The 25,788-nt window shown below is 41.5% G+C and overlaps 1 protein-coding gene across 4 annotated transcripts in view; it reads right to left on the minus strand.

Annotated features, from left to right (window-relative positions):
- Positions 1–12,210, minus strand: part of NEK7 (NIMA related kinase 7) — a 71,224-nt gene extending 59,014 nt beyond the window's left edge. For 3 of the 4 annotated variants that reach the window (XR_007377076.1, XM_048945254.1, XM_048945256.1), the window contains exons 1-2: positions 12,061–12,210; positions 262–346 (exon numbers count right to left, since the gene is read on the minus strand). Coding sequence is in view for 3 of the 4 variants with exons in the window: in XM_048945254.1 (XP_048801211.1) it covers positions 262–318 (57 nt within the window). In the remaining variant the exon portion in view is untranslated. Of the gene's footprint in view, positions 1–261; positions 347–12,010 lie in introns of all 4 variants that reach the window. The other variant, XM_048945255.1, reaches the window with a different exon arrangement.
- Positions 12,211–25,788: the final 13,578 nt, after the last annotated feature.

Consider the following 25,788-nt stretch of genomic DNA (forward strand, 5'->3'; position numbering starts at 1 on the left):
CTCAGCAAAACTACTGCCTTTACCTTTCCCTCATTCTCCCACTCCATGGCAGTGGAGTGGTAATACAGTAAAAGAAAAAAAAAAAAGTTTTCTATCAAACATGGGACTATCAACTGTATTTCAAGATCACCAAGATTACATTATACCTCTTCAAACCTTCCTTCCCTCTCCGTAAGGAATAATACTTTCTAATTTCTCTATATAAGAAATGCTAGCCTCTGTTCTTGAGTAACTGTTCAGAAAAGAAAAAAAAAAAGATACCTGTGGCTGAAATGGCGGAGCTGTGGGCCCCTGCATGCCTTGTGACTGCTCATCCATTCTATCAGGCAAAAGTGTCCTTTAAGGCCTGAAAAGAGAAACATAAACAGTCATTACACTGTAATCCAATTACGCTGTAATTTACAAACAACAAAGCCAGCAGTAAAATTGAAGAACTAATATTCTCACTAGCATTCTTTAGTTTACCAACATCGAACTACTCCAGTTCCGCAGTTTGGAGAAGGAAGTTTACTTGTCTTCAGCTGTTCTATAAAACATATGTGAACATACTGGACAGGCGCCAAACACTTGGAAGACCAGAGCCATGCAAAGGCCCTGTCTGATGGAAGCTGCAACTCACCACTCTTCAGAGGCACCAGGCCCTTGTCAAACTACAAACACCTGAGGCCAGCAGCTCAGACCTCTAGGAAGAGTAGGAGATAGCAGACCAGCAGAAGAGTTACAATTGCACACATGCTATTTAAGCTCTATTAATTTATCCACAGATTTTACATGGTAGGCAAGCAGAGGCAGGGAAGCAGGTGCAGCATCCAACTTGATTGGTGCAGCATCCAGCTTTACTGGTGCCTACAAGGAGCATCATACTCTCTCTGCTCAGAAGAGCACAGAATACAACAGAAACCTCACCAGCAGCCTTGAACCCAAGCAATGGAATCAAGTCTTACAAAGGGAAGCCCCTCAACAACTGTTTCAGCACACACAAACACAAAGCACTGCTGTCTGCCACTTGATCAAACCTGGCAAGGCTTCCAGATTAATGAGAGAGACATCTGACTGCAAAACTATTCCAGCTTTTTGGTGTCCAACTGATTTACTTCCTGTTTCCAATCCTCGAAGTTCACTGCTGGTAACTCTTAAATCTTTACCACCAGGAAAATTCCTATGATAATTTTATTCAGATAAATCTGTATAATTCAAACACTGCAAGCATGCCTTCCTGCACACAGAGTTATTAATGTCCCACAAACCTTATTCTACAACTATCACACAAGATTTTCACCTAGCATTAAACTGAAGTTCAGCACGAAACCATGCAAGCTACTATCTCCTTTAAAACACAGACACAAAATAAATCTTCCCAGTAATTCCTTTTGACACTATTATAAGGGTTGAAATAGCTCCCAAGAGAAAACAGGGAACCTTAGACAAAGTTTTTTAAAGCTCATTGCAAAACATTTAAGAAATCCTAACAAACCACTCGTGTTCACAGCAACACCACTCTTACAGCATCACCCTGTTCACGCAGCTAATGGATCAAGTCATCGCTGAGCAGCTTTGCAAAGTTTCTCGCCACACCGCAGCAGTGAGCTGAGCAGCAGGCAGGACACACACAGCCAATCACTGTTTGTCCTCTCTCCCATCAAAGCAGGCATCCCACCCATCTCAGTATCACTACCCACTCCCAGCGCCACAGCAATCAGGGCTCACAGCAGCTTCCTCTTTGTATTCATGGTACTTCTTCATCAAGGATACAGTTTGGGGCTTTGGTTTCCCTATTAGCTGTAATTAATACAAAGATAAAAGAAATCCAAAGAAGCAATTTCAGGCAGGTCAGCAGAAAACATGTGATCAAACTGATGCAGGAGGCAAAATAAACAAAGTAGAAATGGGAAGATTTCTAAAAATGATAGAGAGGAGACAAATAAGAAAACAGCTGGTGGACAGATGCTGCACAACTCCGCAACTTGCAACTTCCCAGCCAGCTGCAGGATGCCAGCGCTGACAGCCTCCTCCAGGCTCCACCACATCCCCTGGCAGCCTCCCTGCCACAGTGACACAACCACGCTGAAAAACTTACTTAGCACAAGACTGCACCTCACTGCTTGCTTTTACAATGAAATAAAGAACTGAAAAGATAACAAACATGTTCTACCACAGTGAGCAAGGAAGACATATTAACTTCTGAGGTTTTTTTGTTGCTTTTGTAGAGGAAAGGCAGAGATCAGTGATTCATGCCCATATACTGAAGTCCTTCTACTTTTTTTTTTTTTTTTTTTTGACTGCATGACCGATTTGTATTTTAGAGTAATTTGGCATTATGATCACACAAAATGGTAAGGGTGCAAAACTCATCTCTTGTACCATTTCTCAAGGCAGGCAAGAATTGGATTTTGCTGCTTGAAGACTGTTTTCACAGAGAAGTATGCCTTTCACCTTGACAATCAACCCATAACAGAGTAATACTTATTTGTATTTAAATTACAGATGATAATTTCTATTTTTCCGAAGATGTTTTTTTATGTTATAATTTACTAGTGAAATGATGCTTGAAAATGCTGCCAAGTAGTTAGCACTCAAAACTAAAACGCTAATGCAAGCATTTAAACATAACAACATTCTCTTCTTGAAGCATGTCCCATGAGGATCTCCCTCTGCAAATCTACCACCTCCATACACAGTGGCTCCCGGAAAACCACAAACAGATGAAGTGAGAGGCAAAGCAGCTACACCACCAGCACCCAAAAAGCCAAATCTGACTAATATTTCCAGATGTGCTTACGCTAATCATGCAGGAGTAAATGCCTCCCCGTCTTCACCACATGACCTATAAAGATGTATTCAATTAAAGAGTCTTCATCACTCTCAGAAGAGCAGGCCAGGGGTGACAGAGCACTGCTGAATGTCATGCAGTGCAATGAAGAGGGGAATGGTGCGCAGTGCAATAGACAAATACCCACAGTCAGGAAAGCTGATTCAGACTGAACTGATGTAAATACGGGAAAACAACATAGGCAAGACCAAGAGGGAGACTGAGAATTTCGGTTTTAATAAATACTCCAGAGTTCCTGAGAAATTAAACAAAACTGCAGGCAAATAATAGCTGGTGTAGCAGGAAGGCACACATACAGCCTCACCTTCTGCTTCAGCAGTACATGTCTTACACTGTATGGCACAGCTACTCTTCCAGTTGGTGTGCCCTAGCCTCTAACTAAAGGTGAGACTACCAATGACTCTTAAAGAAACCATAGCAGACAGCCTGCCCCTCTGCACCAACCACAGTTCTCTGCTACATCACGCTGGAGGATTTTTTTTTAATTAACACTTGTAAAAAAGAAAAAGCTACCTGGGAAAAACGTGAAATCCCTGCAACTTTTTTCTTCACCACAACTAAGTCTTTACAAACAGGGAGAAGTTATCTCAGGAGACCAAGTGCTACACACCACCTAATTGCATGAAATGTGCCTTTTCAAATGCTATTTTCATAGCTCAAAGTCCATAAAAAATTGAAATGTATTTGCCAGAATTCAGACACTAACGTCCTTGTCTTAACAGATGGCAGCACTACAACACAAAAATACAGCACATTCCTGTAGAAAACATCACCACCAGCCCAGCAATACGTGGCTTCCAGTACTACATACTACAGACCATGATTTTTTAGTTTTGGACTTACCTGGAGACATTCAGTAATTGATGTCAAAGAATAAACAACATCTACACTTGAAAAATATAAATATACTTCAGTCAAAGGATTACTGAGTGTGGAAAATGTTAGTCATAGATTTAAGTACTCCACATAACTGCTAACACGGCAGCACAAATTTACACTGCTCACAACGTGCTGGTCAGGTACAGTTACTTCAGTTCCTTTTCAAAAAGGATGCCACGTCCTTCGCTTAACTCTGGATTGCGCTGTCAATCAAGGCAGGTATTTTTTAGGTTTTTTTGTTGTTGTTGTTTTGGTTTTTTTGGGTTTTTTTGTTTGTTTGTTTGTTTTTTAAATAAGTTCCCTTAGTTTTACTCATTGTTCGGTTTTGTTTGCTTGTTTTTCTAAAGGATGATTGCTTCTGGAGAGCCGAGGTCCATTTAACATCATATATACACTCTACCTTTAGGTCCGGAAGTTGGAGTCCTCTGCATCTAGTAAGCACTTCAAATGGCAAACCTTAGTGGCCTAAACTGGTCAGCCTGGTTGAAACCAAAGAACAGCACTCTGGAAACAATGGCTGTAGATTTCCAAACAGCCGCACCTTGCTGGGCCAGCCACACCAGCACGCCTTCCTCAGCACCCACCTACTGCTGACAGCATCAGAGGACACAGTGCAGCAGCACACAGGCAGTACTCTCACAAGCTGCTCTTAGGATGCTGATGTGTCCCAAGCCCTCATGTCCTTGTTCCACCTCCAAAAGGCATAAGAAAACACCCTGGCAGTTTACCTAAAGGTCTGCTTTCTTTCTTCAGATTGGGTGAGGTTTTGTTTGTTTTTTCCCTCCCTCTCCTCCAAATAGTGAACTGAAAGATGAAACCCAATGTGTTAACATACATTTCAAGAAGTTATTCACCCACCTCCATACCACTGGGATTCTAAGAATCATAATTAATATGGGTCTATTTAACGTGAAATGCAGGAGATCTTAATGAATTTTCTAGTGTCTTTTCATTAAATTATTCTTAACATAGGTCAAGAAAATGAAATTCAGTTATATATACACATGCTACTACACTATCCACTCAGAGTTGCACAGTCAGCTTTAAAAAAAAGCATTAAAAATTATTAAATATACTGGAACACTTGAAATCTTTAAAAAAAAAAAAAAAAAGGAAAAAAGCCAATCAATGCTGCTCCACTGCAGCTGGTTATGCTTGAGGCTTACAGAGTACAATCAAAAAAGTATCTCCTGTTTCCTGCTCGAACACTACTGGACAGCAGCCAAGGCTTGCAAGACTTGCACAGGGCAGCTGATGCCAGGCTCACACAGAACTTAACAACCCCAAGCCAAACTGAAAGCTCAGGCTGTGATGCTGGAACAAGAAGTTTCAGCATTAGCTCGGGCACCAGAAGAACCAGGTGTGATGGCACTGAACAGCAGAGAGGGGGCTGCACTCCCACAGCCGGAGCTGGGGACTGGAAGGTGGGCAGGTGCTCACAGTACAGAAGGACCATTCAACTGCACTGAGGACTCTGCACTTCCTCTTGTAAAGACCAAAATACACAAACATTGCCTGTAACATGGGTTTTCATATACTCATATTTGCAATAAACTCATTAGGCTTCTGGACAAATTTATGCTCAGATAGCTTCAGTAAACAGCAAATTTTCCAAGGCTGACAGTTTAACATACAAACAGTGACACTGCACGCATCCATTGCTAACTAATTCTCCCCAGGACCTTTCTCATATGTTCCTACTTCCCTAGGAAGCACCTAAAAGATTAGAAGCATTTACAACAAGTACAGTACTAAATAATTAGCAATAAACAGTTCTACCATCACCCACTCCTCTTTTCCAGGTCCTTTGCTCTGCCCAGCTTAAACTTACTGTACTTTTCACTGGTTTGCTACTATTAACAGAGTATGACAAACATACAGTCTGCAACATGCGTATTCTATGCTTATCATTTACTTAATGGCTTACTGATTATTTGAACTACTCATTCACTTGATGAATAAATATTTGACTACACCAATTTCTTTTTTTGCTAAGTTGGATATAAGTATTAATAAAGCAAAATGCATTTAAGTTGACACTCATTCAAACTCTGCCAAGAAGATCAAGGCCTTAATCAGCAAGGACTAAAGTCAACTCCACACTGGAAGAGCAAGTTAATCATGAGCACAGGGGGAGCCTGTAATTTACCCCAACTAACGTACATTATATACATGAACACACAGAGACACACATTATGCATATGCATAATAACATAAATACACATACACGTCTATCCATAATCATTTATAAATTATGCGTATAGACATACAGAATGATTACTATTACTAGCTAATGGTCGTTAAAATGAAACATTTGTTTCACAATATAAAAAAATGTCTACAGTATGACAAAACCATATTCCTTGGTAAATTCTCTGCAAAAGCATCAGTATCAGAAGAAAAACTATTTGTGACCTCTTAAGTGGTAAATATGATTGAATATAGATGTATATATACACACAGGATTACCTTACAAAGTACTTCTAAAAGAGTTATATTTTGAATATACTATCAACTGAACTCTCCCCATAGGATGGCAGCTCTATGAGGACAAATTTGAAAGTGGAGGACAAAACTAATTATCAGCATTTGTTAAATTAGAAATAGTTATTAATTATCTACCTATGTGGAAGGAACTATTCTTTATTTTTACTTAAGGCAATCAACAAAATGAATTTGGGCTTAAATGTTTCATTCCTTATGAGCTGTCCATTCCAAGCTCTACAGAAGCAGTCAAACACGCACAGTTAAGCTGGGTTAAGCGCTGGTTTTAGCAACAGCAATTTTAGCAGAAGCCAGCATACACAAATTATTTTTTTAATTACTTAAAAATAAAAAAATCAACAAATACAGTAAGTGATCACATACAGTTCTATCATCCATCCATCCACCCAGATTCATCAGGCACTCTTGTTTCTGACCCTGAAAGCACACATTCCAGCCACTGTTGTTGCCCAGCCCCCAGGAGCTCCCTGTCAGTAGCCAGAAGAAAGGCCACACCTCACGGGCCCATCTCTCTTCCTCTCCCCCCACTGGCACAACGTAACAAGGATTTTCTTTTCTCCTCCCTCTCCTTGCCAGTTTTGTCAGGCAGGTAGATTCCTTATCTTCCCAGCTGCTCCCAAAGGGAGCACTGCACTGACTCACCCTTTTTCCAACTGTTGGCTATCTCATGACAACCGAATGAGGATGAGCCTCCATTTTCACTCGGTTTCTGTTCACCCACTAAGAAATCCAACTGCCATTTCCTCATTTGGAGTAGCCAGTTACAAAGGAAATACTTCATTGCCTTCAAATGTTTTCCCTGTGACGCAATCTCAATTCACACACGGCCCTTGACCACGCCACTACCAGCAGAACAGGCCCTTGGCACACACAAGGACAGCAGCCATCCCTGGGGCACCTCCCTCCCTCCCCTCAGCCACACGCGCCAGGCCCTGCTCCCTGCCCTAGGAGGAACCAGTGTTCCTTTACTGGACCAGCCACAAACCAACCCTGTCAGGCAACTCCATTTTTTCTCCTGATCAGTTCTTCAAATCTTTCCCCTTGCAGACACAAGGACGGAATTGTGATAGCAGAAAAGAGACAGGAAGATGCAGCTGGGGACAGAGCAGCCCTAACTTGCATCAGTTAAACCTCTGGTCAAATTACTCCTCAAGCACAAAGCCAATGTAACAGCTCACAAGCACTTAAGGTCGTCTTTTCTTTTGCACACGATCCTGCTTAGCCATCCTGACCACCCCAGAACGTTTGCTGAGCTGGTTCAGCCCCAAATGCAGCCAGGCCCACGCTCCACAAGCAACACACACTGAGCAAGGCACAGGGGACGCTGCCAGAGCCTTCGGTCTGCTGAGCAAGAGCAGAGATAGGAAACAAGGGAGAGATCAGAGGGAAATGAACATCTTCCTTCTGGCAACAGTGAGTAACTGCATTAGCTCACATTTCATTTTAGTTCAGCCTTAGGTACAGATGATAAAAAGTATGAAATGATTAAAAAAAAAAAAAACCACAACACAATAACAGGAAGGCAGCCGACACAGAGAGAACACAAGTTATTCAGTAGAAAGCCAAGAGTTTTGTCTGCAAAATACCATGCAGGTATGCAGGAGCAGGAAACAAAACACATGGTAACAAGTCCAACTGAAAAAAAAAAAAACCAACACAAACCACAAGATTTTCAGAGAAAGGAAGTTAAGATGTGATTGGAAGCCCTTAAAACCTAACCCTCCCCAGGCCAACACATGGGCAGGGTGATGAGATGCCCTTTCTCTTTAAAACATAACTTCAGTACACAATTTAAAACCTAAGCTACCTCCAAGATGATGAAATGAAGCAGCATACAGAATGGGAGCAGGAATACCAGCCAGACTCAAGAAGTTTTTCAGGATCCTCTCACACCACCTCCTAGTCCACAGCTCCCACAGCTGCAGTGACTGGTGTGAGATCCCCAGGCCCAGAAGCAGAGCACCAGCAGCCAGACACTTCACCTCTGCAGGACAATGCAAAGCTTCACAGCTGTTTCTGTATCTTACATTTAACCTCCGCCAGCAAAAATCTGCAAGATCCATTGCTGCTTTTGGAGTCTCCTCAATGACTAATTGTTTGTGCAGTGCGGTGTACACAGGCTGCTCACAGCTCCTGCTCCTGAGCCCCGGTTGTGTCCACGAACCTCACAAGCAGCCCACACACCTAACACACAGTTCTGAATTCCACTCATGGCAAGTATTGGAAATTCACTGCTGTGAAGACAACTCCTTTTTTGGATCTGTTTTCAGATGAGGAAGAAAAGGGTACAGAAGAAGGGCCTCTACAGGCCAAACGCTATGCCTTTTCAAACTGCAAGCTTCTACTTCCTTATTATAGATTGAACACGAAGTTTACCTGTGATATTTTTGCCTTCCAGTTTTCAAGGAATCAATAGCTTTGTGACAGAGGATTAAAATGAACTGAAAAGGACCAGACCATCAACAGTGTAGCAGCTGGCTCCGCTTCTCCCAAAAACAAACATCTCAGCCACATGCTGAACTCCCAAGGCAATGTAAAGCAATTAATCTCATCCAGCTACTAAATATAACAGTAATAACTGTGTTATAAATCATCCCAAGCAGATTAAAGCAAAGAGCCTTGAATGTAAGTTCCCAAATGCCACATGAATTAAATAGTCTATTTGAATTGGTACCTATAATCAGCAGTGAGAAGTCACTGGTATCAGAGAGCTAAACTATGCACAGTAAGACTCAAACATGCATACTATTTTCCTACAAGTTCTTCTTTTCAGAATCTTGTGGGTTTTTTTCTAACAAACTCCCATACGTAAGCACATGTGTTCTGCCTGCCCCATAGGCAATAATGGCACTTGAAACACACTGCTTTCTAACTTCAGAAACAGAAGCTGAATTGCACTTACGTTTCAGACACACACGGGATTATCCTTAACAGAAAAGGTACATTTTCTAGCAGTATTGCTTCTGTTCTGCTTTTTAAATAGCCTGACAAAAACAATCCTTTCAGTAGTTTCTTAAGAAGGCAATGGAGAGCGATGCTGTACTGCACTGCAAGGCTGAAGTACTTCCTATGTGGCCAGCAGGGTTCACACCAAGATAAATACAGGAAATGAGTGCTCTAAAGGCTGCCCCAATCATCACTTTGGAATCCCGACATTATTTTCATCTCTGGTGCACACTGTATACAACATAGCTGAACTGAACAATTTTTCTTGAACTTAATCACCGATAAACTCCTATGACTATTCACAGCATTAACCTTTGCAAGGATATCTCCCCTCCTCGTCAGTTCTAAGCACTACTTCCTGGGACTCAGAAGGGACCTCCGGATAAGCTGCAAATAATGAACATTAGAAGTTACTGCAGGTCACCTTTTCCCCAAAAAATTACCAAGATCAGGAGAATTCAACCATTCAGCACAGATGTTTGGAAGACTGTCAATCTTCCAAAGACAACAAGGGACCGATGGTGACGTGTCCAAATGCAGCAGAAACAAAGAAAAAGAACTGCTTACCTTTGGAAGGCCTCAGGTAGGCACAGATCTGTAGCAAGAGGTGCCCTTCCCTCCACTGCCAGCCCTTAAATGATGTCTGGGAAGGAGCGGATCCTGGCTCCAACCCTTCCAGTCACCCAGGTACACTGCATGCACCTGAGCTCCTTTGGGTTGGCCCTGCCTTCCCACCAGGTGCTCAATCACCAACTCAGGCCATGACTTAGCATTTCCACTACAACAATACAACCAAACGCAGAACTAATGTGAAGGCAAGATCCTATACTAAGTCTATTAAATATGCATTTTTCACATGCATGGGCAAACTGCCTCCCCAGAGCATCTCCATGAACAAATATAGCAGGCTAACTACATTCAGCTCAACTTTGGCACAATAAAAGGAAAATACAGGTGTACCTCAGGCTCTGACAATTCAGAGGATACCACATGTTATAGCAAATCCATCGACTGACTTCATGTACTCTTTTTTGACTGTCTTAGGATAAATCTTTCACATGAGTTTCTCATATACTCATATGTCTTCAGCTAAACAACTCTAAAATTGTACTTATTCTTCTTTCTTTGGAAGAAATTTCCACTACAGTCATGAGACTCCACTTGCCTATTTCTTGTAGACCCTGGAAGGCACAACAGTAAGTCAATCAAAAACAGATTTTCAGTGGACTAAAGTTCCTTTTTTTTTTTATTTTACATCCATTTTTTTTATTTTAGTTTTTATGTTGAATACAAGGTCTCTACCATAAAAGCAGTATCTCTATCCTTCCACTCAAAGTCTCTGAGCATGCTTTGAAAATCTATCTACCCAAACATCAGATACTTCTAAATACAACATCCTGAATACTTTGAAATTAAAGAACATGCAAGTGTGCTTTTGTGTTATTTCCTCCCAGTATCAAATATATATCACTGCAGGGCTTTAAATTCTTACTTTAAAGCTGCTTGATGATACTTGCAAACTTCTCTCTTTCCATAACAAAAAAAACAATTTACCCTTCTTTTCTCCTGTTTTCCAGAGCACATGAACTAATCAGAGCATTCTACTGCATTTCATCCCTCTCGCAGCAGCACAAGTCAGAAAGTTTAAATGCAGACACCTCTATAGTACTGCAACTCTAAGCTGTTTCCAAAGCAGCAACGAATGGAACATGTTTTAAAATTTCAGTCTTACAATTTAGTGGAGTTGCAAATATCCACATGACATCTACCTGACTGACGTGCCTACCTTATGGAGCAATACACTGTCCACTGTAACTTCAGACTAGTCACATAACTACATATAGGAAAGACATCCAGTCAATGAAATTACTACGCGTGCATGACCTGAAAAATAACGCTACCATTCAATCTGAGAAAACAGTGCTGTGACAGTTATGTCGTGCAAGGCAGAATTGATGCCTCTCATGAAACTCGAAGCAAAAGCTCAAATTCCAAAGAAGAGCATCTATTTTGAAGGGACAGTCTGTACAGACACAAGCCAAAACTCGGAACAGGTGCACGCAGAACCAAAATCGGGTACTGTGCAAGGTAAACACGAAGCCACGGGGAAAAGATATTTACCGATCTAATTTTTATTATTATTTTATACTGACAGAGGATGCCCCGCTCCCAGCGCTTCTCAGCAGGCCTGCTTCTCCTGGTCTTACACAGCCACGCCGCCCACGCCCGGCAGCCTCAGCACAGCGCGGCCAACCCAAGGCGGAGCCGGCAGGCCGAGAGCAGCGTCGCACCTGCGCCGGACACGGCCCGCAACCAGGCGAGAGGAGCCAGGCGAGAGGGGCCGGGCACCCGCAAGGAAACGCCGAGAGACACCACGAGCGGCTGCCCCTTCCGCGACAATACCCGAGGAGCCCAGCCCGAGGCGCACCGCCTGGGGCCGCGCCGCCCCCGCCTCTCCCCGGCTCCCAAGTGACCCGGGAGCCGCTGCGGGACCTCGGCCCACCACGACCCCAGGGAGCCGCTTCCTCAAGAGCCGCCGCGACGCCCCTCGCCGCCCCGCAGGCGCCGACTGAGCGAAGGCGGCCCCTGGCCGGTTACTGCCCACCACCATCCCGCCCCCGCCCGCAGAAAGTTTCTCTCCCCGGCCCACACCGCTCCCTCTCCTTACGACGGAGGGAGCGGCAGCCGCGCCGCCCAACGGCGCCGCGAGAACGAGCCCCACCGACCAATACGAGGCGGCGAGAGGCGGGACCCCCGCGGTCCGCCCGCGCGACTCAGCGGGGGGAGCGCCTCCAGGCGGGCGGGCTCAGCCCCGCGCCTGCCGCCCCGGCCCCGCGGCACCCCGCTCACCGGGAACCCGCCGCTGCCTTCGCCTGCTCCGGGCGCGGGGCGGGCCTCACCTCTTCCGGCTTCTCGGCAGCCGGAGCCAGGCCGCGTCTCGCGGCAGGCGCCTAGCGGGGCTGCTGGCCGCCGGCTCGGACGCCCGCTGCGGCCCCAACCTCCTCTCCGCCCCCCGCCGCTCCTGCCGGGCCCGTAAACATCCCGGCATCCCCGAGGATGGAGGCGGGGCGGCCGCCGGGCTCCGCCTCGCCCCACCGCCCCCCTGCCGCCCGTGGCCGTGGGGCGCCCGGCGGCGGCTCGGCGAGGCGGGTTGCTGTTTCCGTCGGGCGCCTCACGGCCGGCCGGGCGGCTCTGCACCGCCGGCACTGGTGCGGTGCGGCTCGGCTCGGCCCGGCTCAGCGGTAACGGGCTCGCGAAGCTCGGAGCGCTCGGACCTCGGTGGGCAGCGGCGCTAAAGGCACGGTGCTCGCCCGGCGAAGCCGCGCAGCAGAACAGCATCAGTAGGCGCGCAGGCCTGTCTAATCAGGGCGCTGGTTCTGCGATCAGCCAGCAGCACCAGCCTGAAGCCTCGGCCCAGGCTGCTTTGGCGCACAATGGAAAGAGCACAAATTATACCGCACGATTTCTCAAGGAAGGTTACACGGCACTGTGATCAAATAGCTTCTTCCTAAGGTGAAGAAACCGTATGTAAAGGACAACTGTTTTTGTTTAAGTTGTACTGTATCGAAGTCTCTTGCAGAACAAGTAAGGTATGGACCAGTGTGTCTGGAAGAAGTCCATTCACCTCTCTGCAAAAGTACAGCCTGCTTGTGAGGTGGACCTCAGCCCTGAGACATCTGTGGGGTGTGCGGGGATAGAAACTCTCACAGTTAAAAAATACATTTTTCTTTACTGTCTCATTTCTCTGATGTTAATACATTTATTAACGATTCTGCACATTTCCTGTTTATCATAGCAGTATGTCATCTGATGCTTTATCCACGTGGGTTTTTTGTTTTGTTTGAGCAAGATGTTATTTTTATATCCACTGCACTTATATTTTTAATCCTCAATTTTCTCCATTTGTTATGTCACTGTAGCCACTGTTACTGCATTTCTACACTGTTCAGCTGTCTGAACCCAAACACTGTTTTAGCCTGATACTGCCAACTGTTGCAGCTTCTTCTCTTTCCTGTATTCTAGCCTCATTTGGTTAAAAAATGTCTGCTTCCATTTTCTTTTTGGTGCTTTGAGAACCCAGAGGCTTAAAGCTGAATATGCTGCTTCAGTGAACCAAACATCATCATGGACATCAAAAAGAGCCTTACAAAAAAAAAAAAAAAAAAAAGGGGGGGGGGGGGAGGGGCTTTAATAAAATACTACACTTATTTTAAATAAAATACAAATTTAAAATTTGCAGGGTGACAAGCCTGCCATGTGCTATCAAAGTCAGTCTTCAGGCCTGCGCTGTACAAAGCTTTACTTGTAAAGGGATGTTTTCCTTTGCTTTTCAGTGCACATTTTCACTTTAATAAACCCATCTAACATTCCTGGTAATGGAACCTTCACATCGTACAGAGTCAGAAAGGCAGAAAAGGCTCTGGAAGATTGACTAGCCTAAGGGGTTGTTAAGGAGCAGGCTCATCTCTGGTAAGTGATTCTCTTGGAGGCTGCAGGGGACACTGACTAACCAGCTAGCAAAGGCTTAGAGAAAACAGATGAAGACATTGGAATTAGGGATCTGAGAGGAAGAACACAGCTCTTAGGTTAAGCCTTACCAGCTGCTGGAGGTGAGGCAAATGCTCCACACCTGGAATCAAGCAGGCCAGAGGCAGAAGGAAGGAGTTTAGCATACAACTCCCTATACTGGAGCTAGTTGATAAGTTTGGTCCCTGCAGTTTGCCTTAGTTAATGTTTGTGGAGATAAAGGGCTCTCATAGGACTGTTATTTTATTGACTGTTAGTAGCATCTTGTTCTACCTATTTTTTAATTATCCTTAGGTTAAAATTGCAAGTTAAGTGCACTGGTTTTGCATACTGAGAAAAAAGATCACTAAATAAGGGAATTGTAGAGATGGCAGAGAAAGATCCTGCGAATTACAGAAAGATCATAAATAAGCATATTTTCCCTAGGTATCATACTAGGTGTGAGTTCTACAATATACATGGGAGAGTTATAGATGCCCCTCACTAATTCTAATGTGGGAGTTAATTTTGATCTTCCTTAACAGTCTGCAAGTAATGATATTGTAGCAATGCACATTCATAATTTACTGTTGAATTCGGTAGAGAAATATGTAACAACGTTGAACAGTTGGTAACTGCAGATTCTCATTTACAGATGCTTCCTAAGCTCTACTGGCAGATGTCACTGTCACTGATGCTGCGCTTCACCAGCCTCAGTATTGTTAATTAGTTAATCAACTTAAGAAAGCTCCATGAGTCTTTTTCTGGTCACTGAAATCTATTGGTATATATAAAAACTATAAACATGGCTACCATTCAGGGTATTATCTAAAATACCACATGATCATAAAAGGTATTATTTGCAATGGTGGTGGTGTGTGTTATTATCATTGAACCAGAAACGGTGGTCTTTGCCAGGATTTTGTTACCAGACTCAAAGGCAGTTAGAGACTTTTAGGCAATGACATTTAAGTCAAGCAAGGACTCAAAAGTTTAAACCTACTCTCCAGGTGATTCCTTATGTGCTTCCTGCTACTCCTATTATCTAGGACTCCATGCATCTAGCTTCCTGAGATGTTCATTAACAGCATAAACTTTAGACTCAAGAAAAATACAGATTTCAAAACTTTAACAATTTCAGGCAAAAGAGCTCACTAGGGCAGAGAAGCTGGGAATAGATGTCGTTGGGGTCACAGATGTAAGAGGTAACATAACAGCTCAATGGTTAACAATTCTTCAGGTTCTTCAAATCAATAAACCAGAGGAAATTAATCAAAAGGAGCAACTGTTCACTATAAAACCTTGAAGCCTGAATTTTCAGACTTAAAGTTTCCCTCTGTCCTGGTTCTTTGTTACTAATGGTAAAAAAGCTCATGTATCTACCTTTTTTGTGGCAGGGAAATTAGAAAGGTGTGATGGCCAGAGTGAAGAGATATCAGTTCTCTCTGGGCTTGATAAATATTGCCATAGGATATTACGCCAGTTTTAAATTCAATTCATTAGAGAAGCTCAGAGACCTCTTGCTTTGAATGAAGTAGGGCAGCAGGCTTCTGTATCAAAGAAGCATTCTAGAATTTTGATCACAATACATTCAAATTCAACACCTTTGTAGAAGCGAAAGGGAACAAATAAATTTACCGTAGGAACAGTGAACTTTGAAAAGATGGCTGCAAGATGTCAAGTAAGCTTGTCAGAAGCAAATTAAAAGTAAGAGCCAAAGGGGAAAGTGACCTGCGTTAGGATTGCTGAGCAAGTGTCTATCAACTGTCGAAGCTTCTGGAAGGAATGGCTGAAGACCAGTGGAGGTCTGCAGGAGAGTAACGGATAGTAGTAGAGAAGCACTCTTAGAATGTTGTGTTCAGATGAGGGAAACAGAAAGTAGCAAAAGCTCTGGCAATCTAAACGTAAAACTGTAAAAAGCAGGCCAAAAGCATTTCAAGGAAAATGTTGGTAATGGTATAAAAAGTAATTGTGAAACCTCTTCCAAAAACATCAGAAGCAGGAAACCTGCTGTGGTAGATGTTGTGAGGCCAAGTTTGACTGTGATTTAAAGACAAAGTTTTAACCAAGATAAGGCCAGAAAAAAAAACCTGGTGGCTTCAGTAAGTCTCATGAGACATTCCTGCTGGGGAGCCTGTCACACCACACAGACATGCTGAAGCTTTTGGAAGGGTGAGGAATGGGGAAAGGGTGAGAAAACACAAGATGACCAAGTTTGCCAGTGATAAAAAAATTGTACAGGAGATAATATAGAAATGCAGGTACTTCAGAGAACTATGGACACAATCACTTAATGCTTTTTGCTCCAAATCCTTTAAGCATTTTGACAATAAATACTGAGGAGGATTGAATTGCTTTTAACTGTTTTTTCCAAAGATGATTCTGCTCACCATTTTGAAGAGATGAACTCCATTCTAATGCAAACAGAGTTATTCCTTTTCGTTTACCCATTACAGTTTTTAAAGCATAGGATGATGGAACATGCAGTTATAAATCTAAAACATGGAGGCTGACAACTCAGGTTTACGGGCCATCAAAGAGCTCTGGACACTTAGCAGTATTGCTGTGCAGGGCTGTATAAACAAGTGTGAGAAATACTGAGTTTAAGGAACCTAAAGCTGTGGTGAAATTTCACTTAGTAAGGAAATAGTGTTGTGAGCAAACAAAACACCTAAATTCTCCTGCTTTGCACACACACACCAAATTATTGTTTTAAATTTTAAATGCAGTAATTTGAAAGATTTTAGCCCTTCTTTCATTTAGGATCCCAAGACATTATTAATGCAGTGTGCTGTTTCTGATTTCTCCATAATTGTCACGTGCAAAAAATTTTTGCCACACAGACGGTACATGCACTAAAAGCAGCAGTGAACTGAACCTTATTCTACTTTCAGATTGAGAACTACCCAAAATAGCATCTAAAATACATCCATCCAGTTAAAAAAAAAAAAAAAAAAATCACAAAATATTTTTGTGCAATATCACAAAAATAAAGCACTGAGATTCAAACAACGAAGCCAAAAGAGGACTTTTTTTAAGCAGGGCCTGGCGAGAATAGCAAGGCCTGACAGGGAGCCTAAATAACTCTTACTTGGAATATCTGTTCCTGTTTAGAAATAATCATTGTGTACTCTAATGCATCAAACTACTGTTGTTTAGTGGTTGGTTTTTTTTCCTTGTGTTTTGAATCTCACAAGATTGTTGGTCTCAGGAATTCTGTGGCAATGACAACATCGTATTCCCTTTAGGTATGTTGAAGTGTTTTACCTTGGAAATGAATTGATTACCCTGCTCTGAATGCCGGAGCCTGGCTGCTCTTACTTCTTGCAGCAGCACAAATTACCTAAGTCATGTCCGGCAGCGGCCCTACGTGCACGAAGCTCTCTCACTGAAAACCAGAAACTTGTGTTATTCATATAAAAGGAACTCTTACAGAAGTTGTTAAGCCTTACAACTTTCAAATAACTGTTATGTCTGTTTGTATGAGGCAGTAGTGTTTACGATATGACACAGGATTAGAAACTGTCCCAAAGTCTATAAACATGCACTTGCCAATAAAAACTATAAACAATACACTTGGTGTCACCAAGGCCCAGATTCTTAGTGTAAGTCAGTGTAGCTGCTCTGACTTTGGTGAGGTCACACTGATTTACGCAGTGGAAGACTTGGGCCTTGGCTGTTGGATCCAGGAATGTTCTTTTAACCAGAAAAGAAAAAAAAAAAAATCACCCAAGTTTGTCCTTTCTTTCACTAAGTCGTAGATTTCACAAAATGTGTTCTGCTTGAGTCATTATTACCATGAAGTTATAGTAAATTATTAATGAAAATCCAGATCTGCAACATTTTATGCCAAATAAAATAAATACCTGAGTGCTGAATCACATTAGCTTCATTGGTGCCTAAACATTAAGACACTGTGTCCAGAGAATGCACTGACACCTCAACCTTAACTTTTGTTTCTCCTCCCACCTGACTAAATTCTTAGGTACATCAGCCATCCTCACCATTGTACACCTCAATGTCAAAGCCCTCAGGAGTTCATGGAAGATATTTATGAAAATAATAGTACAGGTAAAATTTAGAACAAGCTCTGTAAAACATATGGTATTTCCCAGTGGAAAATGATTCATAGGATAATGCATTTCCTGGTTGGTTAACATACAAGTAAATCATGAAGCCACTGACCTCATGGAGGCTTTGCTGTTCTCCTCAGGGAGGTCACAATGTCATCCCAAATGTCCACCTATAAAGCTGGCAAAATCAAACTGATGTCAATGAGTTTGGTTTAGGGCTGTTCTTTTTTGGCTTTTTTATCTCATCAGATAATACAGTCAGCAAGTGATAGGGGTATTGCTATTTAAAAAGCAGAGTGGGTTATAAAGGAGAATATTCAGACTTACTGCTAACCACTGCTTCATGCCTGGTGATACAGCTGGACAGCTATTCAAAATACATATGGAGATCTTCTTTCTTACTGGAATTGAACAAAATTTACACCTTTGGAAAAGACAGCCTAAGGTTTGTAATTACTTAAACGCCATTTAATTTTCATATTTAGTACCAATGCAAGATAAGAAGATTTCCATTTCTCTTGCAGGCTCTTTCCCCAGAAACTAATATAAATCTTTGCAAGTGTTCTGAACTTCAGCGTTACTTGATAAGCTTTCTTCAAGTAGCTTTATTCAGTCTTTCCATACAAGCTTGATCAAGTTTCCTATTTCAGCTAGAAATAAAATGGAGGGAAAACAGCGTTAGTTCTCCTAGCATCCTTCCTCTCAGCCTTTGTCACAACTAGTTAGAGTGTAATTCTACCAAACAGGAGTTGTCTCTCACCATGTCTTTGCACTTTGCCTAGTGGAATGGAGCCCACGCCTGCGCTGCAAAGTAAATGAATAATAATTTATGATGATGTTGGAAGGGTGTTGACAGAAGCAGAGCTAAAGGCACTAGTGGGGAATAACCACATTTATAGCAAAAATAACTATTGTCAGTCAAAAAAGCAAACTTAAGCTCCAGTGTTTAATCCTTATTAGCCAGAACTCCCAGTGGAAAGGACATGATTTTCTATAGTATTTTTTTAGAATAGGGACTAGAGATTTTTCCCACCAACTTCAGTAGACTTTGAGCCAGATTTAGAAGAAAAAATCCACATAACAAGTGAAATAAATATTGCTGGCATTTTACAATAAAATGTAAGTGCATTTTATAGGTGGCTAGCAGCTTGTAATTACCCTTAGTAAAACTAATCCTTTCCCTGTGCTTATTAAAATGTTTCATGTTTCAACAAGCCGTGAAAAGGACTCGCTACCAATCTCTTTAACGCGCAGTGAAGCTGAGAAACATCCACCAGAGTCACAGTTCCCAGTGCCAGTCCTGCTTCCGTGCCTGCCGTTGGAATTCAAAGCCTCCAAGGGAATTAAAACTAACATATTAGTTCCTAATTAAATCCAAAAGGGGTGTGAAACGTAACCAAATAACTTTATGGTATTTCTTGGGAATACACTCTCAGGAGAATAAGGAAGGAGAAGTGGCTTTCATTAATAATTTTCCCTCTTCTAACACACAGAAAATATCTAATGTTCTCTTGACCCCCTTTTCATTTCTTCAAGGAGAGCTTTTGACTCTTCAATCTTCCTGTTACAAATGTATTTTAAAAGTTGCTGCAGGTTTGTAATAATTCAGTAGGATAAGGAAGTACAGTCATCACTGTTGCAGTCCTTTTTTCTTCAATTAGTATTTCTAATCACATTAGACGTGTTTTCAGTATCCAGAGAGGATGCCTGATCCCTACAGCTATCGTGAACCATTAGCTTTAATTAAAATTTACAAGTCTAATGTTGTTACATCTGCTAAAAGCATTAACTGCCATGTTAATTACCAAAATGTTAATGTTGCGTTAAAATATGAATGTTCCCTTTTGACAGTTCATCTGTGGCTTAATTATTTATTTTTGATAGAACATGTCCTAAAAAAAGGAAAAGGCATAAAAGCGGGTTGAAATAACAAGACATAACGGGATAACTACATCTAAATGAAGAACTTAATACTTCAGAATACCAACTGTCAGCAGAAAATCAGTTGTATCTTTGCTAAGTGTCTCAAATAAATACATAGCACTCACGTCACGTCTGGGATATTATAGATAATTGCAGCACATTCTTGTGCCATCGCTTTATAGAGATATCTAATCTGTGAGGTGTAAAACTTTAATCCCTGTAGTGAGCACCATCATCCTTCAGCCCTACAATAGAAGCTTCCCCAAAACAGAATTTCACATCAAAGAGTTACGGAACCGCTGAAGTTTCCACATAGAACTTTTTTTCAAAATATTCATCCATTTACAAAAGGAATTGTGTAGAATCCAGTCCCAAAGTTGCTGCATTCCCTCTACCAAGAAATCCAGATCACAGTGTAAGACTTCTAAAATTATTGTACTTAACAGATAACGCAAAACACTTGCAATGATTCATCTAAAGAAAAGTAAAACCGTCACTTGCTATATTTCATGGTAAGTTACTCCTCTACCGTAATATTGTCACAGACATACCTTGTCACTGAAATGAATAAATGAGAAAATCCTGACAAACCAGGGTACTGATACTCTTTAAAATCTTTATCAGTGACACAGGTGATGAGATCAAGTGCACCCTCAGCAAGTTTGCAGGTGACACCAAGCTGTGTGGTACAGCTGACACCACAGAAGGAAGGGATGTCATCCAGAGGGAGCAGGACAGACTCAAAAAAGAGGCACATGAAAACCTAATGAGGTTCAACAAGGCCAACTGCAAGGTGTTGCACTTGGGTTGGGGCAATCCCAGGTATGTGTGCAGACTGGGAGAAGGCCCTGAGAGCAGCCCTGTTCAGAGGGACCTGGGGGTGCTGGTGGGTGAAAAGCTGAACATGAGCCAGCAGCGTGCTCTTGCAGCCCAGAAGGCCAACTATAACCTGGGCTGCATCAATAGGTTAGATGTTAGGAAAGAATTCTTCACTTAGGTGATGGTGCTGAGAATGCAGTATTTCAAATTATTACCCATTATTAACAGGTTTGATGGTTTTTCTTAGTTCTGGGCTTTTTTGTGTGTGTGTTTGTTTTGCTGTTGTCTTGCTTTAAACAGCAGAAACTAGATATAAAGTTCCTTCTCATAACATGAAAAGGCCAGATTTGGGTTGATCACTGCAAGTTCTCAGTGGATTGCTGGCTGGAAGGACAGCAAGTGTGGAGTCACCTCCCTTGCCTCCTCCCAGCTATCCCTTTTCTAATGCCTTACAATTACATTTCTAATGTAATGGATTTTCTCAGCTGTACAGGGAAGTCAGTAGCTTCACCCACAGAACAAGAGTTTTCTTGGAATATAACTGGAGCTCTTCCTTTAAAAGGTAGGCACTGTATCATTATTACTGGCTTCTCAGAGAAGTTGCATTCAGTTATTTTTTTTCAAGCTGTCATGTAGGAAAGCTTACAGTGTTTGGAGAACTTTCTTGCTGTCCCCTTTCAGGACCATGGAAGCTATCAAGCAGACAGCAGGAATCTGTTCTCCAGCCACTGTCCCAACAGTAACAACAAAAAAAGACATTCAAGCTCTGAACAGCATTTCTTCCAAGATGGCTCTTCAGGTTACTTTTATTTAATCCTAAAGATTCTTCAGGGTCCAAAGTGATTGTAGAACAGCTGACTGGCCCTCAAAGGACTCCTTTTCTGCACATCTCTGCAACTGAAACACTGCCCGGCCCTCTTGCACCTGCTGCAGTTCTGCTCCACGAGGGGAGCTCTGCAACCACCTTTTGGTCTTTCTTTGCATCTTTAATTTTGTTTTCCCCTAAGAGCCAGGGGAGTGTGACCGGGTTGATAGCACTACTTTGCACAAGGCTCAGTCAGTACCAAACCCAAGCTATGGCAGATTATGTTCCCAGAGGCGTGAGTCATATGGCACTGACATAAAGCAGGACTAAAGATAGGAGTTACTCTGATTCCAAGGCTTTTGAAAACACTAGTTCAAACAGGAAATATTCCCAGTTAAAAATAATAGTTGTTATTTTGAAGAATTGTATGTTTGGAAGAAAATTCTTTCTAATAGTCTGCCAGAAGGCAACCCATCTCCTGGGCTTTATTTGCTTGTATAGATTACACTGCCTGCAGCAATACTTCTTAAAGTCAAGTTTACAGAAACTTCTGTTTCTCTTGGGGAGATGAATACCTTCCCAAGCTCATTATCTGGGAGCAATCAAACACCCCAGAAGAGACAACATATTTCAAACAATTGATTTGCAATTAATCTGATATTAACTGCTGTCTTGCAGGGCTCTAACAAAATACTTATTGCCAAGTTATGCATTTCTACCAGTCTTGGGATTGGAATTTCACCCCTCTTTTTTGAGGTCTTCCAGTTCTTAACACATTTGAAAACTCCTTAACTTTTTTTTTTCCCCTAAGGAAAAACTGGAAACAGTTTTTATTTGGTTGCTTGTCATTATAGAGCAGAATGTGAAGGACTGCTGTACAACCATGGAAACACCAGGCCAACAAGGAGCTGCCCTGCTCATCTCTGCAGTAATCATAAATCCTCCTTATGAAATGGAAGTTAATCACACAGTATGACGCCCAGTAGTAGCTCCAGCACAAGTGTTGCCTTTTCTCAGGCATTCCGGCTAAGGCAACTCAGGATTATTCTCAGGGATGTAGCATTAAAAAGCAGTGTCTGTACCCAGCAGGTTCCAATTTCTCAGGAAGTGCACATCCTCTCAAAATTAGTAATATTTTGTTTAGTAACAAAACCAACCTTAAAATTTGCAAGTGCCCTTTCTGTACTTTTTTTTTTAAAACTTTTAACAGTGCATATACAGCTAGTTAAATGATAACTGAAGGATTTCTCTTGCTCCCTGCAGCTCCCTTTGGGTGGAGGATGCTTGTTAGAATGTGCTTTAATAGTGGCAACCAGCGTAGTGCACCATCCACCAAAAAAAAAACAAAAACCAAAAACACGTTACTGAACTGTAAAAGCAGTGGGGTTTTAGTAATAGTTAATTAAAAGGCCAATGTAAAGGCATTATTTTATGGTCTCTTTCCAGATATGTTCACAAGAGTTTTTCCATCAGACAAAAACATCAAAAGGCAAGCTGCACGGTTTTGCTGGGCATAACTTTCTGATAAACGTTTCTAAAAAGCAATGACAGACAGCTTCAGCAATAAACCTTTCTTTGACCTTTCTTGTGAACATGCACACATTGTTGAATAAACACACTGCAAAGCACTGCACTCATAATTACAATGGAATTCATAAAGTCTGTTACAAAATCACTTACTGTAAATCTAGATTTATTTTAATGAGAGCAAGACTGACTAACACTTTGATTTGCCTACAAGGAAGTTCCACTTGATGGGTATGTTCATTCGTAGCACTGAGGACCTGATTTACATACCAGTGCACAATCCACATGTTTAATTTGGGCACAGGATTTATATACCTTCCAGAAGAGTACCTGTCTGTTCATTATAGAGTGTATGTTCATTGTGTGTATTTATGTATCCTGTATGCATGTATGTATCTGCTTACATACTTGTGTGCAATATCCTATGTGTAATTGTAATTAGCACAGCAGGTCAATCAATACTGAAAACAAAACTAAATAACTAACATTAAAGTTAATGGGAATTTTCATTCATTTCTGTAGACCGGTGTTTCCCCTAAAAACTTGATTGTTACCTGGCACCATATTTCCTGTCCTAATTACTTATTCTTGTGCAATTACTTGAAGTAATGTTCTAGTGACACAAGCAGTGACACTGGACATTTAGCAGAAGTCTTCAATCATTCCCCAGATCTTAAGTTCATGCAAATCCATTGTAATTCTCAACTCTTGCAGTAACATAGCATCACCTGCACAAGTCAGTGCCTTATTGTTTAGTGAACAAATCTTTTAGATCTTAAATCTCTGTTCTCCAGATCATAAGCACTGAAATGCTTACAGCATCTCCTTGTCTGCTCTACAATTCGCAGCTAATGTGCAGGAATCATTTCATTTTTTGTATGTTCTGCCTGAGGAGTATTAATCACTCCTCTATAAGTCTTATACTCACTGCATTCCAAAATACTTTTTATTATCTCAAGGATTCCCATGAGCTATTTCATTCTCAAAAATTTAAGTATTTAATATTATTGCCCTATGCTATGTTAGAGTAAGTACTTGCATTAATTATTTCTTCCAGATATAGATGATTTAAGGTCATAGACTGCTACATACTCTGTACTTCATTTCTGGAGTTCCCACAGCAGACAATCCTGCAAGGATTTATAGTAGCTTCAGTGCTTCACATAAGAAAATAACCCTACGTCCCATTTTAAAACTTACTGTTGTTTTGTGTATTTTACAGGATACCAAAGTACCTGCAGCATAGTGACAAAGTAGCCAACCACATGATAGAAACAGCAGACGGGAACACAGGTCATATGCAATTACGGCAATCTCTTACAGCGGGATTTAATGACAACATAGAAGCTGGATACTCCTTTAAAGAGTCACACACATCTGTACATGTATAATCTGCATGTCATTTACTGATGACAGGATTAGAGTAGCACAATGCTGCTACGCTTGCAACTGCTATTAGATGAGCCTGGGCACACCAACTTATTACAAATCATAGGCAGATTTTTAGGACATGTGTTACTAAACATTCTAATTAAACATTCAAAATGCACCATCCTTGGCTATATGAACTTCACTCCTATGGATGGGCAAAAATATTCAAGACCCAACTCTAAAAGCCTTATGTTTGTTTCTTTTTTTAACCTTACAAGTCTCCCATTGCTTGGATTTGTTGTTCTAATCAGAGGAAAGTAGATACCTCCAGAGGGTTTTCCTTTATGAGGGGAAAAAGTGGATCCACAGTTTTATTCCAGATATTTCCACAGACTGCTTTATGAGGCATAATACTACAGCTGAAAATGGATTTGGAGGCTTCCTGGTCCACACTCCTTAATAAAATATTTATGAATGGAATTTTCACTCCACAATATCTAATTCACATTAAACCAACAGTGACTTTCCTACTCCTCTTGCCACTCGCTTGCCTTTTTTTCCCCTAGTAAAAGTCATTTCAATTAGACCCAAGCAGCAGAATGAAATGCATATAGGTAGACTGACTATCCCCTGCTGTTCACTAATGACAACGTTCACAAAGCATGTTGTTCTTCTTTAACACCTTATTCCATCTGATTTCCTAAAGGCTGATAATTAAGTACTCTGAAAAACCTTGGTCTCCAAAGATAATTGTTGTAGCCTATTCACTTACTAAATATGGCTCTAAATACATGGACCAAACCTTAATTATACAAACATCAAAGAATAGAACTCCAAAGAAACCAAACAAGGTACATTAATCTGCCCAGAAAAAAAATATTCTCTATTGTCAGTATTTCACACAAGTGAGGACAAATAGCTGCCAATTCAGAAAAAGTAAAAATCTGTTGTTCATTTTTTTCTTATGAAAACATGGCTTGGCATCAGCATCACTGCTGCTTTATTATTTTCTATATCTGCTCCCTCCCCTATCATTCCTTACTAACTATAACCAGACTGCATCATAAAAATCTGTCTAATTCCTCATTCCTGTTGAAACTGGGAAAACAGGTCAGATTTTTTTTACTAGATCTAAAAGATGCCCGCTTCCCCAGTACTATGTTTTGCAACAGTTCAAAACAAAAGTAGTTCAAAACAATTGAAGTATGGAAGAATTGGCCTTGTTTTCAGCTTGCACGTTCTCCTGCAACAATAAATTTAAAGAAAGACAACTTGGCACTGAAAATCTGATTTTCCTGACTTGGTCCTGATTGTCAGTGAAAAGGACAGTGTACACAGCCTTTAATAATGTGTTTTATACAAGCGTGACAGAATAAAATCGTTTTCTCAAATATCTTTTAATTATTTCCCCACACAAACTACAGTTCACTGCTTATTTTCTCCCTAAAAAGAATACATGAAAACTCTTAGTTCTATTGAACAAACACTCAATAAAAGGGGATACGACTCAGTAGTCTGGCATGGGAGGTATAAACACCAAGAACACCAATAAAATCTTGAGGAGCCTTGGTGGCTGCTATTACCTGAGGAGGAAAAGGGCTTCA

The sequence above is a fragment of the Lagopus muta genome, chromosome 5 (assembly GCF_023343835.1).
Source record: "Lagopus muta isolate bLagMut1 chromosome 5, bLagMut1 primary, whole genome shotgun sequence".
NCBI lineage: Eukaryota > Metazoa > Chordata > Aves > Galliformes > Phasianidae > Lagopus > Lagopus muta.